The sequence below is a fragment of the Moschus berezovskii genome, chromosome 8 (genome assembly GCF_049115385.1).
Source record: "Moschus berezovskii isolate FMDL1 chromosome 8, NW_MosBer_1.0, whole genome shotgun sequence".
NCBI classification, from domain to species: domain Eukaryota; kingdom Metazoa; phylum Chordata; class Mammalia; order Artiodactyla; family Moschidae; genus Moschus; species Moschus berezovskii.
In genome coordinates, this window is record NC_142467.1 from 62,762,945 (window position 1) to 62,782,978 (window position 20,034).

General features: G+C 39.1%; 1 protein-coding gene across 2 annotated transcripts in view; it reads right to left on the minus strand.

The window, feature by feature from the left end:
• Nucleotides 1–20,034, minus strand: part of MYOT (myotilin) — a 68,997-nt gene that overhangs the window by 23,151 nt on the left and 25,812 nt on the right. For both annotated transcript variants that reach the window (XM_055429250.2, XM_055429249.2), the window contains exons 2-8: nucleotides 7,963–8,035; nucleotides 7,471–7,588; nucleotides 6,744–6,806; nucleotides 4,825–4,966; nucleotides 3,540–3,563; nucleotides 2,608–2,727; nucleotides 2,265–2,505 (exon numbers count right to left, since the gene is read on the minus strand). In XM_055429250.2, coding sequence (XP_055285225.1) covers nucleotides 2,265–2,505; nucleotides 2,608–2,727; nucleotides 3,540–3,563; nucleotides 4,825–4,966; nucleotides 6,744–6,806; nucleotides 7,471–7,588; nucleotides 7,963–7,970 — 716 coding nt within the window. In that variant the 5' untranslated portion in view covers nucleotides 7,971–8,035. The remainder of the gene's footprint in view (nucleotides 1–2,264; nucleotides 2,506–2,607; nucleotides 2,728–3,539; nucleotides 3,564–4,824; nucleotides 4,967–6,743; nucleotides 6,807–7,470; nucleotides 7,589–7,962; nucleotides 8,036–20,034) is intronic.

Here is a 20,034-nt window from a genome sequence, read left to right on the forward strand (position 1 = left end):
CTCTTCTTTTCCTTTGACCTTTGTAAGATAAACTTCCATTACAGTGTGGTAGCTCCATGGTACATTGAGGCTAAGGTTCTTGCCACAATTAGGGGATCAAGAGATGGTTTTGGAAAGGTAGATAAGATCTTTTATAACACCATTCTCAAAAGTTAAGGGTCTATATTCAGTAATTTGCCATGAATCTGTTTTTCTGACTTTTAATATTTGGTGTGCTTTTTTAAAATGGTGTTTTATGTTTTCTCACAAATATGGCTGTTTGAATGATTTGGTGTTTATTTGAGAAAAATCATCCTAAAACTGAAAGAATTAAGATGTCTGGTGGGTGAACCATATTCCAGCCTACCCACTAAAGACAGCTTTCCCATTTCTGTCTCTAAATTAACAGTAAGGGCCTCTAGTAAATCATTCTAATACTTCACAAGATGTATGTAACTTCCTACTGTTGCAGATGTTTCCTACTGAAATATTTCCTGCTACATGTCCAGGAAATTCCTTCTTGCCTCATCATCAGTGGGTAGCTGTTTAACTGTCACTCATTCATCTCTTGTTGTTTAAAATGTGAAGTATATATGTGATTGTAAAAATGGTGCTTTGAACTTCTGACCTTCTTCAGAGGTCAGATGTGTGTGATGAGGCTAATTTCTATCCTTCTCAGCTATATCAACTGAGAATGAAAATGTCATATTGAAATTGAAAGGACAAAAGAATGAAGAATGTTTTATTCATTTTCAGGTTATGCATTAATCACTGTGATTTTTGAAGTTCTGCATAAACATATAGCAAAAGGGAATCGCCTTGGAGCAGTGGACTCCGTCTTATTCTTCTCAAGAAATAATGATGGATACTCCACTGGATTTGGAGTCAGACAGTACAAATGATAGTATTAATTTGGTTAATGCTCTGCAGCTTTCTAGACACATTAACCTTTTTATTATCTATTTTGGAGACCTGAGTGTAAGTACTGACTCTACTACATATCTCTGAACTTTAATAATTAAGTGAAAAACAAAGATAGTATCTATTTTACTAAATCAGTGTTGCAGAGACTCAAATGAAACAAGAAATCCTACAGTGGACTATTTTGTGGTATAATGTGTCTCTTCAACTAGGTTTTTTTCTGAGGAAGGAACTCTTTATTTCTTATTTATCTTGTCTAGGAGAGTATAGCTCTTGGTAGACATTCAGTAAAAACCTGCTAACATTCATGGAACTTTTACCTGATAATTGTCCCCACAAATGATTTTGTTAATGAAAAAGATAGTAGTCTTATATGAAAGATACTAATAGTAAATTCAAGGCCTTTTTAAGTCCTAAAGGCTCACTGATAAACACAGGTACTTATGGAGAAAAACTATGGATGTGAGTATTGGCCATTTTACCGAGGCACAGAAACTGACAAACACATACAGTGTGCTTAATAAATGTTTGTTGAATAAATTGTGGTCTTATTTATTTTTCCACAACCCATTCTTCCTTAATCCGTGAGGAATCTATTTATAGGGGTAGCTACTGCCCAGACGACTAGTGATCCCATTAAGCTAAGGGGATTCCAGGAGACCAACTGAGAATTCACAGTTATAGGCTGTTGGTGGAGATAAAACTGACCTTGGTAAAAAGACAATGCAGTGAGGTAACAGTTCCTATTTATTGAATTCTTACTATGTATTTCACACATTGTTCCAGGTCTGTTAGTCTCCAATGACTTTTAAGTATCAGTTTTTAGGTTTTAAAAAAATCAGTATTTTGGTTTGAGGTTTGTGTTTGGGGGCTGGGGATAGTGGTGGATTGTGTTGTTTTAAATGTACAGCCTGCTTGGCAAATTGACATACTGATGTATCTTTCCATTTATACTTTTGTCCTTTATATGCAAGGACAATTATGTCTGTATTCTAAGCCTAACCATGTAGAAATCTGTATCACAAAATGTTTTACCTATTTGTATTGAGATAGGACAGTGAATTCTAATTTGGGAAAAGACTCCATTCTTCAGAAACTTTTGCCACTTCAGTGTTGTTGTTTTTTCCCAACAAGTCTCTGTAGCAAACCCTTAAATATGTATCTAAGACTTATTACTTCTTACTATTTCTAAAACTTACATGACTTAATATTTCCGTTGGTGAAATGCATGATGGAGAAATGACAGAGGTAAAGTGACTCATCCATTTCTAGCTTGCCGAGGGCAGGAGCTTTGTCATGTTCACTGTTCTTTATATAGAGCCAAGAATATTTGTTGGGTGAATGTTAGGTCTGTCTGCCCTTACCATTGTGGTTGTAGCTCAGAGGAATTTTCATTGATGGTGCAGAACTCCTCCTTTGGAACCTGGATCTCATGTTCATTGTGACTGGCTGTTTCAGGAATAGTTGGCAAAAGGTTTATTGGAGTATTGTCTGGATTTTTATCCTTTGTGTGAATGTCACTGCTCCAGGGAAAGGAGACCAGTTTTGGAGGAAATTTTCTTGTGGGTGACTTTCGAGAACCCGCTGATTTTTCCACTTTTCCTTCTGAAAAATAGAATTAGTCACCAAAGTTCAGATAGAAACAGAGAGAATCTTCCTCTTGGCTCAGGGCCGAATTTGAGCAGGGTGATCCCGAGGAGTAATTACCTGGAGAAACAAAGAGTCTTGCTGTGGAGACTGCAGTCCCAGCCTCATTTTCTGCAATGCACTTAAAGTCTCCAGAATCTTCAGGAAATGCTTCTGTGATAATTAAGGTGCACACTTCCTCTGGAAAGGGGAGAGATTCAACTTGAGCAGAGTATTTAAATGCCCCAAATTAACGAACAGTGTGGGAGGATATCAGGGGGAGTAGGTATTGGGAATAAATAGTGTATTCCTGATATTAAAAAAAAATCCCTCTGATTAGATTTTTGTCTTTGAGTGGACTCATGAAGATAAATCCTAAAAACCTAAAGTAACCCCAGTGTGGTCCCTAACACCTACTTTTTAGACACATCTGTTTTCTCTACCAGACTATCAGCTTCTCAAAAGCAGGTATTACACTTTACCTCTTGAATTCTAGATTTCTGTAGCTTTAGTGCTTAGCATAAAGGTCCTATAAGGACGATTTTCTGAATTGACCTAGATGTTGTTATTGCTGTGGTAATTAGACTTGATGGTAGGATAGTGATGGCCACTGTGTGGTGGCCATCACATGTACTTCTTGGACAGCCAACAATTTAGATGTTTGATGTCAGGACACCTTCTTTCTGCCTCTGTGTGTTGCTCACGAGGCACACATGGAATAAGAGGACATCAAATGGAATTAGAGGAAGAATTAATGCCCTGTGAGGACAGGGAATCCTCAGTGCCATGAATGGAGCCTGGCCATTGCCTGTATCTAGTAAATGTTGAGTGAATGAATAAACGAGCAAATATACTGATAAATCCCAGTTTTCTTGCTTCTTTCATTGTAGAAGAGTTGGCATAAGGTAGCCTCAAAACTGTTTCTGAAGGCAAAAGTGGTGTAGGAGACAAAGTATTCTGATGCTTATTTGGTTTAATTATTTATTATCAAGATGTTGAAAAATTGTGCTTACCAGGAATGGATGATAAACAAGCTTCTGAAAGAAAAAACAAGAGAATAGAGAATTTAAATGATGGCAGTTTAGTTGAGAGAAGGTGCCATGTGTATGCAAGAAATAACTTGAAACAAGTACAAGATTGATTGAAATCTTGCATCACAGACTGTAAATTCTGTAGAAACTCAGAAAAGGTTTGGAATGAATACTTGGCAGGGTGTTAGAGCTAGAAAAACCGTATTTCAGTCCTGTTCTACAGCTAGCTTGCTCTGTGACTTTGTGAAAATTACTTCTCTGGGCCTTAGTTATTCATCTCTAATGTGTAGGAACAGCTATATCTCTTCTCTGAATGTAAACTGTTGCTGAGACACTAATCCTGAGGTGTCCTTTTTCTCCCAAGAAAATCCTTTTCTTTTACTCTCTCTAATTAAAGTTGAATATTATAAAAATACTGTAGTATTACTGCAGAAAAATACACAAAAGGTTAATAATAGTTTTCTCTGGGTGGTAAGAATGTAACTTTATGTTTCTTCTAGATTTTATATTTTTTAATATTTATTGTAATAAATTTTATTACTTTCAAAAAATACAATACATGTGGCTTTTAAAAGAAATACCATGTGGCATAATAGAGGTGTTTTTTCCTAAATGTGATGTGCAAATGTTCAGTTGTTTTGAATTAATATTTAAGTGAGTATATTTTCTTCACTTAGTGCAAGAAATATCTTGGGCTTGAACCTTGACTATTGCACTTACTAGCCTTGTGACCTTCGGCAAGGTGTTTAGCTTTTCTAATTTCAGTTTTCTTGCTTATAAAATGGAGATGATAGCACATACCTCAAAATACTGATGAGAGGATTAAATGAGAAATTGTTTATGAACTCAGCGTTTAGCATGTCAGACATGACTGAAGTGACTTAGCATGCACACACAGGAAACTTAAACTGTAAAGTTTTAGAAAGCTATGCATCAGTTTTCATTTGTGTTACTCTTTAAAAAATATGTTTATTATCACATTTATTTTCTTGTTTGTATGCCAAGAACTCATTGGAAAGATAATTAAGATTAATCTGTGAAAACAGACTAGTTTTTTTTACAGCTATTAAAGCTATTATTTCATCAGAACAAAGCAGCTGTCTTTTCTTTTTTGGTTGTTTATGTTGTGGAATTATTTGTATTTAAGTAATTGTTTAGCAGTAGCAATCTCTCAACCTGTAACAAATCAGTTATTAAATGTTAAAACATGAATTAGATTTCACGGTAAATTGGAATGAAAAGTAAATTATAAAGCTTATCACTGTACTTTTTCTCAGAATTCGGAAGTCATCTGAGTCGGCTATCTGCTCTTTCTCTCTGTACCAGTGAACTTGAACTGTGGCTGTGGCCTGGACTCGGCATTCAAACACGACAAACTGACCTCTGGTTGTATAGATATCTTGAAGATGCTGGAGAGCAAACACAGACATAACAGAATGGAAGAAACTGTTTCACCATATACAGTGATTTGGGGTCAGTTGCAGTAAGTATGCATGCTTTTCATCATAATTATTGACAACTGATTATACCTTAATCAAAATAAGGAGCTTGCTGGGCATCTTTTGTGCTTTATAGTCAGCTTTAAGTTTTTATCTCAATTTCGTGGAGTTGTGTTTAATGAGAAAGCTTTTACTCTTTTCCCCAAGAACTGCTTTTCAAAATAGAAAACCGATTAGTTGAGAAGTATTCACTTTTTTGTGTTTTTTTTTTTATTGAGTACCTATGAAGTTACAGATTTAATCTTTATTACTGGTTGAGCAGCATGGGAAGTATTGTAACTTGTTAATGATTCTGAATCATGACTTAGAGGAACTGGGCCAAAATCACTTTTCCACTAGGGGGTTGAAGCTCATCATAGGAACTTGGAAGACTTTTAACCTTTGTGGAACTCCTGTTCTTTGTCTGTGAAATAGGGCTAGCAAAATGCTCAGCAAACTTGAGGTTTTGAGGCTCATTTCAGAGGCATAATCTGAAAACTTTCTTTAAAGAATGAAGAGTTATATTGATATATAAAAGGCTTCCCTGGTGGCTCAGAGGTTAAAGTGTCTGCCTCCAATGCGGGAGACCTGGGTTTGATCCCTGGGTCGGGAAGATCCCCTGGAGAAGGAAATGGTAACCCACTCCAGTATTCTTGCCTGGAGAATCCCATGGATGGAGAAGCCTGGTAGGCTACAGTCCACGGGGGCGCAAAGAGTCGGACACGACTGAGCGACTGAATGGAACGGAACGGAACAACAGCTAGTACAGTCTCACAATTCATACATGAAAAAGTGACATTTGTGGTAAGTTTACCCCCTAAGTCCTAATCTCTCTCCTCTCCTATTCTCAGCTCTATGGTCCTCTGGAATCTAGAATCACATTTCAGATTATAACTTGGCCCTCAGACCAAAGAGAGAGGACCTGAGGTCCTTCTGCCTGGTGAGACCTAGGTAAGACATAATGATCACCAGCCCAGCCCTTGAGCCTGATGTCCAGGGCTGCATATTACAAGGAAGGAATGCAGCAGGAGAGGAGACTTGTGCCTGATAGCATCTGCTGAAAGTGGGCTTCCAGAACTGATAGTAGTGCTCTTTCCTCATGATGACGTTGTTTCCTGTGTCTCCCATCCTGTATCTGGGTAAGTTCCAGCTGTACTTCTCATACCTTAGGCCAGCAGTGGCAACAGTTCCAGTTCTGTTAGGTTTGAAAACCAGGAGACAGAGAGCCTGCAGAAGTTAGCAACCTTAGCTTGGTTTGACTTAGCTGATTGAATCCTGCTGTTTCTAGTGAATGATCGAGGAGGCATCTAAATCCTGATCTCTGACTGTGACCCAAGCCAGAAATAGATATGGTTTTGCTTGTTGACTTCTTCAGAAGGGCATCTTGTGGCCAGTTAAGAGAATGTGATGAATTGAACCTTGAGGTCAAGCAGAGCATCGTCTGCTTGGAGAGAACCATCTAAGAATTGCCTTCCAGAGCTGGAGGATTGACATGAGCAAAAGTCTAAAGAGCATAGGATGAACGATGAATTGCCCTGTGACACTGAACAATAATTTCATGCTTTCTGGGACTCAGTTTTCTCATATATAAAGAATTGTAATCCCTGAGGTCCTTTCTAGTTTTCTCTTTTCTTCTTCTTACACCTTTGATAAACCCTACCATTTGTCTATAAAATCCAAACTCCATTATGCACTGTGCATAGATTACCTTGGTAAACACAGGGGCTCCAACACAAGTGGATCCCAACAGGCTGTTGCAGGGACTCTGCATCTGGTTAGGAAACAGAAGAGACACTGTCATCCATATTGTCAAGGCTCTGAAACCTTAGTTGAATGGTGGCCATGGCCTAACTGCTACCACCCACACTATAAATTTACTTTATGAAAGGGATGATATTCCTAAATTAAATGTCAGTTTGGATATCTGCTCCAATGCCACCCCTTTTTCCTCTCTCCTCCAGCATTCCATTAGTTGAGATACAACACTAGGTGATTATATTTGAGAAATGAGTATTGGTGATTATTTAGAGACTGTACATTAAAGGTTTAAAGAACTTCTAAGTTTTACTGACTAGATTTTTTCCTTCCTCCTTACAGTTGTTTTTGTATCTTTTAGGTTTTTGAAAAGCATCCCCCTCTCCTTTTTTAATTACAAGGGAATTCATTCCTTAGATAGTTGGAATATTCTATTATGGGACTGAGCTCCTAGAAACCAACTGTCCCTTATGGTCTGGCACACAGACAAATGGCCAACCCACAGAACTACCAGGGAGTTATTTCTGAGACCCATAGATTTCTTTCTTGTTCCTTCTGAGCTCATACAGCTGGAAGCTTTTCCTGTGTATACTTTTCAAGAAGCTGCATTGACTCCTTCCTCTCTGGGCCTGTGTCTCCATTACTGAAACCCCTCAGAAAGCTTTTAAAGTTGAACCTACCCTCTGGGGGTCAATACACAGTGGTTGAACTAAGGTAGAATAACTTGATCTGATGTTAGAGGTTTCATTGACAGGGGAACTGATGGTCAGAGACACTCTAGTGGTTTTCTTCTTTATCCTGTGGGGGAAACATTAGAAAGATTAGAGGTGGCTTTGATACAAATGCCTCACTGAATACATGAGAATATACTGAATATGTGACATTTTTACCTTTAATTCTTATTTTTCTTTGGTTTGCATAATAATTCAAGTGTTTTCTCTTTAAGTATTAGTAGATTATGGCTCCTAGTCGTTTTGGTTTAGATTTCCTTTTTCTTAGTCCAATAATCAGTGGGCTCTTACTGAACACTTAAATTGCAGAAGAAAAAACTTCCAAAACAAATAACCACACTGCACTTTGGAAAGTTGATAAATTGATTGGTGTATTTTTTTAAAACTAAAATTCCCCCTATAGTCATACATGACAAATGCACATTCACATTTTGTACTTACTCTGACATTTCTGTCACATATGCCAAGCATAATCCCAGAGAAAAAACGTTTTCTTACTTCTCTGGGTACTTACCTATAAGAAAGGGAAAAAAGAAATTCTATCTAAATCTGATGGGAATTTAATGAAATGTAGTTCAAGTATATTATATTCATACTAGGACCAGCAAATTAATTACAAATAGCAGATCAATCCAAAACATCTGAATTCTTGACTAAGGATGGAACTATTTTAATATTTGCAGTGTAAAAATTCCAGATGTTTACCTTTATGAAGTTATGATGCTTGTACCCAGAAGAACTGCTGACTTATTTCCCAAAAATGTCATTTCAGAGGGCATATATTGGTATCCCTGAATTTGCATTTTGGTTTGAAGTCCTCAGCATATTTGTTATGATAAGAAATCCATTGAACCTAATTAAACTTAAAAACTTTCACACAGCAAAGAAAATGGTTGATGAAACAAAAAGACAACCTAGTAAATGGTAGAAAATGTTTGCAACTGATATGACTGATGAGGGGTTAATATTCAAAATATATAGGAAGCTCATACAGCTCATCAATAAAACAACTCGATTGAAAAATTAGCAGAAGACCTGAATAGATATTTTTCCAAAGAGGAAACACAGATGGCTAACAGGCACAGGAAAAGATGCTCAATGTTACTAATCATCAGGCCAATGCAAATCAAAACCACAATGAGATATCATTTCATACCTGTCAGGATGGCTATCATCAAAAGAACCCAAATAACAAATGTTGGCAAGGATGTGAAGAAAAAGGAATCTTTACACCTTGTTGGCAGGGTATACTACGGAAAATCGTATGGAGATTCCTCAAAAAACCAAAAATAGAACTAACTACCATATGACTCAGGAATATCCACTGCTGGATATGTGTTTGGAAAAAACAAAAACACTAATTTGAAAAGATACATGCACTCCAGTGTACACAGCAGCATTATTTACAGTTGCCAAGATAGGTAAGCAATCAAAGTGTCCATCAACGGATGAATGGATAATGATATATATATGGAATACTCAGCCATAGAAAGGAATGAAATTTTGCCATTTGCAACAACATGGATGGACTTGGAGGATATTGTGCTAAGTGAAATAAATTCAGACAGAGAAAGACAAATACTGTATGGTATCACTTATATGTGGAATTTAAAAGCTATAGAAAACTAGTGAATATAACAAAAAGGAAGCAGACTTACAGATATAGAGACCAAACTAGTGATTGCCAGTGAGGAGAGGGCGGGGGGAGGGGCAATATAATAATAGGGAATTAAGGAAAGTTATGAAAAACCTAGATAGTATATTAAAAAGCAGAGACATTACTTTGCCAACAAAGGTCCATCTAGTCAAGGCTATGGTTTTTCCTGTGGTCATGTATGGATGTGAGAGTTGGACTGTGAAGAAAGCTATCGTCGAAGAATTGATGCTTTTGAACTGTGGTGCTGGAGAAGACTCTTGAGAGTCCCTTGGACTGCAAGGAGATCCAACCAGTCCATTCTAAAGGAGATCAATCCTGGGTGTTCATTGGAAGGACTGATGCTAAAGCTGAAACTGCAACACTTTGGCCACCTCATGTGACGAGTTGACTCACTGGAAAAGACTGATGCTGGGAAGGATTGGGGGTCGGAGGAGAAGGGGACGACAGAGAATGAGATGGTTGGATGGTATCACCGACTCAATGGACATGAGTTTGAGTGAACTCCGGGAGTTGGTGATGGACAGGAAGGCCTGGCGTGCTGTGATTCATGGGGTCGCAAAGAGTCGTACACGACTGAGCGACTGAACTGAACTGAACTGAAGAGATACAAACTAACATGTATAAAATAAACTATAAGGATATATAGTACAACACAAAGAATGTAGTCAATGTTTACAATGACTATTAATGGAGTATAAGCTTTAAAAATTGTGTCACTATATTGTATACCTGTAGTAGTTTAGTCGTTAAGTTGTATCCAGCTCTTGTGACCCCCATAGACTGTAGCCTTCTAGGCTCCTCTGTCCGTGGGATTCTCCAGGCAAGAATACTGGAGTGGGTTGCCATGTAACTTATATAATATTCTACATCACTTGTAACTCAATTGAAAACAAAACCCTTTGAAACTTTGCTGTGTTTACTATATGGAGGGGATGTAAATGATCATATTATCTCTGTGAATTCTTAGTAGAGAAATACATCTCAGTTCTTAGAATCAGGAATAATTGGGCTTCTCCTGTGCAACTGGTTTAGTTTTTCCTCATAGATACTGTAGATCTTAATATTGGTTATATTTCCCTCTGTATTAGCTACCTGAAAGTCTAATGCTGACTGCATGAAAACCAGTAATTCAACAGCGACTAGAGACAGAATCTTCTAAATCTGTAACCTGATGCTTTTCTTTTTTTCATTTTGTCTATGCTGATTATTTACCTACACCAGCATAGATCGCATGACCCCACAAGAACCTTTATTTCTTGATAGAAGAGGTACATTGGAAGATGTAGACCAGCTTGAATAACAAAATATTTTAATTTTCAGAAAGCCACTGGTTTATGGAAATGGGGTGAAATTGTAACTATTCCAAAAGTCCAGGCTATATAGTCACTTTACACTACAATTCTTTAATGAACATAATATCAGTCAGTTCAGTTCAGTTGCTCAGTCGTGTCCGACTCTTTGCGACCCCATGAATCACAGCACGCCAGGCCTCCCTGTCCATCACCAACTCCCAGAGTTCACTCAAACTCATGTCCACAGAGTCGGTGATGCCATCCAGCCATCTCATTCTCGGTCGTCCCCTTCTCCTCCCGCTCCCAAACTTTCCCAGCATCAGAGTCTTTTCCAGTGAGTCAATTCGTCGCATGAGGTGGCCAAAGTATTGCAGTTTCAGCTTTAGCATCAATCCTTCCAATGAACACCCAGGATTGATCTCCTTTAGAATGGACTGGTTGGATCTCCTTGCAGTCCAAGGGACTCTCAAGAGTCTTCTCCAGCACCACAGTTCAAAAACATCAATTCTTCGACGATAGCTTTCTTCACAGTCCAACTCTCACATCCATACATGACCACGGGAAAAACCATAGCTTTGACTAGATGGACCTTGGTTGGCAAAGTAATGTCTCTGCTTTTTAATATACTATCTAGGTTGGTTATAACTTTCCTTCCAAGGAGTAAGCGTCTTTTAATTTCATGGCTGCAATCAGCATCTGCAGTGATTTTGGAGCCCAAGAAAATAAAGTCTGACACTGTTTCCACTGTTTTTCCATCTATTTCCCATGAAGTGATGGGACCAGATGCCATGATCTTTGTTTTCTGAATGTTGAGCTTCAAGCCAACCTTTTCACTCTCCTCTTTCACTTTCATCAAGAGGCTTTTGAGTTCCTCTTCACTTTCTGCCATAAGGGTAGTGTCATCTGCATATCTGAGGTTATTGATATTTCTCCCAGCAATCTTGATTCCAGCTTGTGCTTCTTCCAGCCCAGCGTTCCTCATGATGTACTCTGCATATAAGTTAAATAAGTTGAACGGTTCTATGAAGACCTACAAGACCTTTTAGAACTAACACCCAAAAACGATGTCTTTTTCATTATAGGGGACTGGAATGCAAAAGTATGAAGTCAAGAAACACCTGGAGTAACAGGCAAATTTGGCCTTGGAGCACGAAATGAAGCAGGGCAAAGGCTAATAGAGTTTTGTCAAGAGAACGCACTGGTCATAGCAAACACCCTCTTCCAACAACACAAGAGAAGACTCTACACATGGACACCACCAGATGGTCAACACCGAAATCAGATTGATTATATTCTTTGCAGCCAAAGATGGAGAAGTTGTATACAGTTAGCGAAAACAAGACCAGGAGCTGACTGTGGCTCAGATCATGAACTCCTTATTGCCAAATTCAGACTTAAATTGAAGAAAGAAGGGAAAACCACTAGACCATTCAGATATGACCTAAATCAAATCCCTTATGATTATACAGTGGAAGTGAGAAATAGATTTAAGGGACTAGATCTGATTGATAGAGTGCCTGATGAACTCTGGACGGAGGTTCGTGACATTGTACAGGAGACAGGGACCAAGACCATCCCCATGGAAAAGAAATGCAAAAAAGCAAAATGGCTGTCTGAGGAGGCCTTACAAATAGCTGTGTAAAGAAGGGAAGCGAAAAGCAAAGGAGAAAAGGAAAGATAGAAGCACCTGAATGCAGAGTTCCAAAGAATAGCAAGGAGAGATAAGAAAGACTTCTTCAGTGATCAATGCAAAGAAATAGAGGAAAACAACAGAATAGGAAAAACAAGAGATCTCTTCAAGAAAATTAGAGATACCAAGGGAACATTTCGTGCAAAGATGGGCTCGATAAAGGACAGAAATGGTATGGACCTAACAGAAGCAGAAGATATTAAGAAGAGGTGGACATAATATAGTTCATACTTAAAAAAGTCTTTTGCAGAAGTATTTGTTACCATCATTAGGATTAGATTTATCTAATCTCCTTTTAAAAATCATCATTTATTCATTTATTTTTGGCCATGCTGAGTCTTTGCTGCTGTGCTGGCTTTTCTCTAGTTGTGGAGAGCAGGGGCTACTCTCTGTTTGAGGTGTGTGGGCTTATCATTGTGGTGGCTTCTCTTGTTGGGCTCTTGAGTGCGTGGGCTTCAAAAGTTGTGGCTTAGTAATTGTGGCTCCCAGGCTCTAGAACACAGGCTCAATGGTTGAGGTACACGGGCTTAGTTTCTCTCTGACATGTGGGATCTTCCCAGACCAGGGATTGAACCCATGTCTCCTGCATTGGTAGGCAGATTCTTTACCACTGAGCCACCAGTGAAGCCCCTAATCTCCTGATATCATGATATAATACTGTAATAGTTGATGTCTTTTTTTAGTCTTAAAACCCACTTTGTCATCTTAAAGTTTTATAATCATTTTATAGTTAATAAATAATCATTTTAGAGTTAATTTACTTAAAATTTTTGATGATATAAAAGATTTACTCTTTCATGTTATATTTCCTCTGATGGATAATGGCTTCAGAGTGTGCATTTTATTGTTACTTAAAATTTACATATATATTATGTCTATTCCTTTCTATTTATATATAATAAATTCTTTTCTATTTATTTATATAATAAATTTGTAAAATTAAAATAAATCTGTGAACTGGAACTACTTTTTAACTGAGTTAGTTGTTTTTTAATTTTCAAAGAACAAATAGAATTTTTATTTGGTTGTTCAGAAGATAGCTTTAATTCTATGAGTGTATAAGGGCTAAAGGGATTGCAAACACACACAAATTACCTTTATGTCCAAAACTGGGCACAAAAAGAGTCTGTACTTATAGACTCTCTAAGTAGGGTAGAATCAAACAGTGTTAGCTGTATTTATTTGATTTGGGTCATTTTTCTAATGAAGGAAAGTTTCACAAACACTCAAACTTTTGAATTAGCCAAGACCCCAGGTTGGAAGGACTGATGTTAAAGCTGAAACTCCAATACTTTGGCCACCTCATGCGATGAGTTGACTCACTGGAAAAGACTGATGCTGGGAGGAATTGGGGGTGGGAGGAGATGGGGACGACGGAGAATGAGATGGCTGGATGGCATCACTGACTCGATGGACATGAGTTTGAGTGAACTCTGGGAGTTGGTGATGGACAGGAAGGCCTGGTGTGCTGTGATTCATGGGGTTGCAAAGAGTCGGACACGACTGAGCGATTGAACTGAACTGAAGACCCCAGGAGCAATACAAAGGAGTTTAGAATTAGCTGGCACAATAAAAGTATATGAATAGCTCAGTACTGCAAAAGATACACGGTAATAATAATATAGGTGCTGTCTTAGTAATTTAATTTGTATGCAGAGTACATCATATAAAATCTTGGACTGGATGAATCACAAGCTGGAATCAAGATTGCCAGGAGAAATGTCATCAACCTCAGATATGTAGATGATACTATGCTAATGGCAGAAGAGGAAGTAAAAAGCCTCTTGATGAGGGTAAAAGAAGAGAGTGAAAAGCTGGCTTGAAACTCAGCATTCAAAAAACTAAGATCATAACATCCAGTCCCCTCACTTCATGGCAAATAGAAGGAGAAAAGTGGAAGCCGCGACAGATTTTATTTTCTTGGGCTCTAGAATCACTGTGGACTGTGACTGCAGCCATGAAATTAAAAGATGCTTGCTCTTTGGAAGGAAAGCTATGTCAAACCTAGACAGTGTGTTAAAAAGCAGAGACATCATTTTGCTGACAAAGGTCCATATAGTCAAAGCTATGGTTTTTCTATCCATAGTCATGTACGAATGTGGGAGGTAGAACATAAAGAAGGCTGAGAGCTGAAGAATTGATGCTTTTGAATTGTGGTGCTGGGGAAGACTTTCGTCTTGGATTGCAAGATAATCAAACCAGTCAATCCTAAGGGAAATTAACCTTGAATATTCACTGGAAGGACTGTTGCTGAAGCTCCAATACTTTGGCTGCCTAATGCGAAGAGCCAACTCATTGGAAAAGACCCTGATGCTGGAAAAGATTGAAGGCAAAAGAAGTGGGTGACAGAGGTTGAGAGGGTTAGATAGCATCACTAACTCACTGGGCATGAATTTGTGCAAACTCTGGGAGATAGTAGAAGACAGAGGAGCCTGGTGTGCTAGAGCCCATGGTGTTGCAAAGAGCTGGGGATGACTTAGCAACTGAACAACAGCAACAACATCTTAGTAATACCACAAGACATAAGATACTTAATAATGCCAGCGACATCACAAAACAGCATGTAATCACCCCACAGGCTGCTGGTAATAAGTGCTACGACTTCAAAGGAGACAGGAGCTTGACTGGTATAATCAAGAACTCCTTACTGCAAAATTCAGATTTAAATTGAAGAAAGTAGGGAAAACCACTGGACCATTCAGGTATAGCCTAAATCAAATACCTTATGATTATACAGTGGAAGTGAGATATAGATTCAAGGGATTAGATCTGATAGACAGAGTGCCTGATGAATTATGGACGGAGGTTCGTGACATTGTACAGGAGGCAGGGATCAAGACCATCCCCAAGAAAAAGAAATGTAAAAAAGCAAAATGGTTGTCTCAATAGGTCTTACAAATAGCTGTGAAAAGAAGAGAAGCTAAAGGCAAAGGAGAAAAGGAAAGATATACCTATTTGAATGCAGAGTTCCAAAGAATAGCAGGAGATAAGAAAGCCTTCCTCAGTGATCAGTGCAAAGAAATAGAGGAAAGCAATAGAATGGGAAAGACTAGAGCTCTCTTCAAGAAAATTAGAGATACTAAGAAAATATTTCATGCAAAGATGGGCACAATAAAGGACAGAAATAGTATGGACCTAACAGAAGCAGAAGATATTAAGAAGAGGTGGCAAGAATACACAGAAGAACTATACAAAAAAGATCTTCACGACCCAGATAATCACAATTGTGTGATCACTCACCTAGGGTCAGACATCCTGGAATGAGAAGTCAAGTGGGCCTTAGGAAGCATCACTACAAGCAAAGTTAGTGGAGGTGATGGAATTCCAGTTGAGCTATTTCAAATCTTGAAAGATGCTGCTGTGAAAGTGCTGCACTCAATATGCCAGCAAATTTGGAAAACTCAGCAGTGGCCACAGGACTGGAAAAGATCAGTTTTCATTCCAATCCCAAAGAAAGGCAATGCCGAAGAATGCTCAAACTACCATACAATTGCACTCATCTCACACGCTAGTAAAGTCATGCTTAAAATTCTCTAAGCCAGGCTTCAACAGTACATGAACCATGAACTTCCAGATGTTCAAGCTGGTTTTAGAAAAGTCAGAGGAACAAGAGATCAAATTTCCAACATCCGTTGGATCATCTAAAAAGCAAAAGAGTTCCAGGAAAACATCTATTTCTGCTTTATTGACTATGCCAAAGCTATTGACTGTGTGGATCTCAACAAACTGGAAAATTCTGAAAGAGATGGGCATACCAGACCACCTGACCTGCCTCTTGAGAAATCTGTATGCAAGTCAGGAAGCAACAGTTAGAACTGGACATGGAACAGCAGACTGGTTCCAAATCAGGAAAGGAGTACATCAAGGCTGCATATTGTCACCCTGCTTTTTTAACTTATATGCAGAGTACATCATGGGAAATGCTGGGCTGGAGGAAGCACACGCTGGAATCAAGATTGCCGGGAGAAATATCACTAACCTCAGATATGCAGATGACACCACCCTTATGGTAGAAAGTGAAGAGGAACTAAAGAACCTCTTGATGAAAGTGAAAGAGGAGAGTGAAAAAGTTGGTTTAAAGCTCAACATTCAGAAAACAAAGATCATGGCATCTGGTCCCATCACTTCATGGGAAATAGATGGGGAAACAGTGGAAACAGTGAGAGACTTTATTTGTTTGCACTACAAAGTCACTGCAGATGGTGACTACAGCCATGAAATTAAAAAATGCTTGCTCCTTGGAAGAAAAGTTATGACCAACCTGGACAGCATGCTAAAAAGCAGAGACATTACTTTGCCAACTAAGGACTGTCTCGTCAAGGCTATTGTTTTTCCAGTAGTCATGTATGGATGTGAGTTGGACTACAAAGAAAGCTGAGTGCCGAAGAATTGACTGTGGACATTGGACTGTGGTGCTGGAGTAGACTCTTGAGAGTCCCTTGGAGAGCACAGAGATCCAAGATCCAACCAGTCCATCCTAAAGGAATTCAGTCCTGAATATTCATTGGAAGGACTGATGCTGAAGCTGAAACTGCAGTACTTTGGCCACCTGATGCGAAGAAAGAATTGACTCATTTGAAAAGACCCTGATGCTGGGAAAGATTGAGGGCAGGAGGAGACGGGGACAACAGAGGATGAGATGGTTAGATGGCATCATTAACTCAATGGACATGATTTGAGTAAACTCTGGGAATTGGTGATGGACAGGGAGACCTGGTGTGCTGCAGTCCATGGGGTCGCAGAGTCGGATATGACTAAGTGACTGAACTGAACTGTTGTGCCAATACTGTCCTTTTCTCTTTATCTCCTGTGTGGGGAAATAACCATTCAGTGATATGGAATGCTCTAGGATCAGATTGCCTGGATTTACCATTTATTAGGTATATTAGGTTTACCTCTATTTTCTCTATAAGCCTCAGTTTCCCAATCTGTAAAACAGGCACAATAGTAGTGTTTATTTCTAGGGTTGTTTTCAGGAAAAATGAGATAGCCTACAAAAGCACTGAAGTCATATTTGTGCCACACATCAATCACTCAATAAATGTTAGATGCTATTTTTATTGTGATCAGTCAGTTCAGTTCAGTCACTCAGTCATGTCCGACTCTTTGCAACCCCATGAACTGCAGCATACCAGGTCTCTCTGTCCATCACCAGCCCCCGGAGTCCACCCAAACCCATGTCCATCAAGTCAGTGATGCCATCCAGCCATCTCATCCTTTGTCGTCCCCTTCTCCTCCTGCCCTCAATCTTTCTCAGCATCAGGGTTTTTTTTCCAAAGAGTCAGCTGTTCGGATCAAGTGACCAAAGTATTGGAGTTTCAGCTTCAACATCAGTCCTTCCAATGAACACCCAGGACTGATCTCCTTTAGGATGGACTGTTGGATCTCCTTGCAGTCCAAGGGACTCTCAGGAGTCTTCTCCAACACCACAGTTCAAAAGCATCAATTCTTCGGTGCTCAGCTTTCTTTATAGTCCAACTCTCACATCCATACATGACCACTGGAAAAACCATAGCCTTGACTAGACGGACTTTTGTTGGCAAAGTAACGTCTCTGCTTTTTAATATGCTGTCTAGTTTGGTCATAACTTCCAAGGAATAAGCATCTTTTAATTCCATGGCTGCAATCACCATCTGCAGTGATTTTGGAGCCCAGAAAAATAAAGTCAGTCACTGTTTCCACTGTTTCCCCATCTATTTCCCATGAAGTGATGGGACCAGATGCCATGATCTTTGTTTTCTGAATGTTGAGCTTCAAGCCAACTTTTTCACTCTTCTCTTTCACTTTCATCAAGAGGCTTTTGAGTTCCTCTTCACTTTCTGCCATAAGGGTGGTGTCATCTGCATATCTGAGGTTAGTGATATTTCTCCCGGCAATCTTGATTCCAGTGTGTGCTTCCTCCAGCCCAGCGTCTCCTATGATGTACTCTGCATATAAGTTAAATAAGCAGGGTGACAATATACAGCCTTAACATACTCCTTTTTCTATTTGGAACCAGTCTGTTGATCCATGTCCAGTTCTAACTGTTGCTTCTTGACCTGCATACAGGTTTCTCAAGAGGCAGGTCAGGTGGTATGGTATGCCCATCTCTTTCAGAATTTTCCAGTTTGTTGAGATCCACATAGTCAATGGCTTTGGCATAGTCAATAAAGCAGAAATAGATGTTTTCCTGGAACTCTCTTGCTGTTTTGATTATCCATCGGATGTTGGCAATTTGATCTCTGGTTCCTCTGCCTTTTCTAAAACCAGCTTGAACATCTGGAAGTTCATGGTTCATGTACTGTTGAAGCCTGGCTGGAGAATTTTGAGCATGACTTTACAAGTGTGTGAGATGAGTGCAATTGTGTGGTAGTTTGAGCATTCTTTGGTATTGCCTTTCTTTGGGATTGGAATAAAAACTGACCTTTTCCAGTCCTGTGGCCACTGCTGAGTTTTCCATATTTGCTGGCATATTGTGTGCAGTAGTTTCACAGCGTCATCTTTCAGGATTTGAAATAGCTCAACTGGAATTCCATCACCTCCACTAGCTTTATTTGTAGTGATGCTTCCTAAGGCCCACTTGACTTCACATTCCAGGATGTCTGACCCTAGGTGAGTGATCACACCATTGTGATTATCTGGGTCGTGAAGATCTTTTTTGTATAGTTCTTCTGTGTATTCTTGCCACCTCTTCTTAATATCTTCTGCTTCTGTTAGGTCCCTGCCATTTCTGTCTTTATTGAGCCCATCTTTGCATGAAATGTTCCCTTGGTATCTCTAAGTTTCTCTAATATTTCCCATTCTACTGTTTTCCTCTATTTCTTTGCACTGATCACTGATGAAGCTTTCTTATCTCTCCTTGCTATTCTTTGGAACTCTGCATTCAAATAGGTATATCTTTCCTTTTCTCCTTTGCTTTTTGCTTCCCATCTTTTCACAGCTATTTGTAAGGCTTCCTCAGGCAACCATTTGCTTTTTTGCATTTCTTTTTCTTGGGGATGGTCTTGATCCCTGTCTCATGTACAGTGTCACATACCTCCATCCGTAGTTCGTCAGGCACTCTATCAGATCTAATCCCTTAAATCTGTTTCTCACTTCCACTGTACAGTCATAAGGGATTTGATTTAGGTCATACCTGAATGGTCTAGTGTTTTTCTCCACTTTCTTCAATTTCGGTCTGAATTTGGCAATAAGGAGTTCATGATCTGAGCCACAGTCAGCTCCCAGACTTGTTTTTGCTGACTGTATAGAGCTTCTCCATCTTTGGCTGCAAAGAATATAATCAATCTGATTTCGGTGTTGACCATCTGGTGATGTCCATATGTTGGACATCATCATTATTGTTATGGTGATTGCTATATGTAGATCCAGGGAGAGTTCCACCTTTCCTCAGAGGGTTTGAATATAGTTGTCTTTGATTTTTCTTCTCTTGTGAACTTACAATCCTTATATTAATAGTGCACTTCTGTGTTTGTTATTTTGGCTGTGCCATGTGACTTGCAGGATCTCAGTTCCCAACCAGGGATTAATCTGGGGCCACAGCAGTGAAAACCTAGAATCCTATCCAGTAGCCCACAAGGGAGCTCCTATAATACACTTTTGTTTCCAGTTCTTTACTGTTGTGTACTTTCATCTTACATCAGGTTCCCTAAGATCAGGCGTCTTTCCGTGTGTCTCCCATCCCCAAAGTATCTAGTCCAGTGTTGAACACATAATAGGCATGGAGCTGATTGATTTTATAGATTATTGCATAAGCAGATGCTGTTAACAGTCGTCCTAGGAGGTGTGCGTTAGTTTGTGTTATTTCCCTCAATGCTACTCCACAAATAAAAGCAGTTGATATAGAAAGATTCCTCCTCTTCCAGAAAAGGGAAACCTCTGTACTGTTGGTTGGA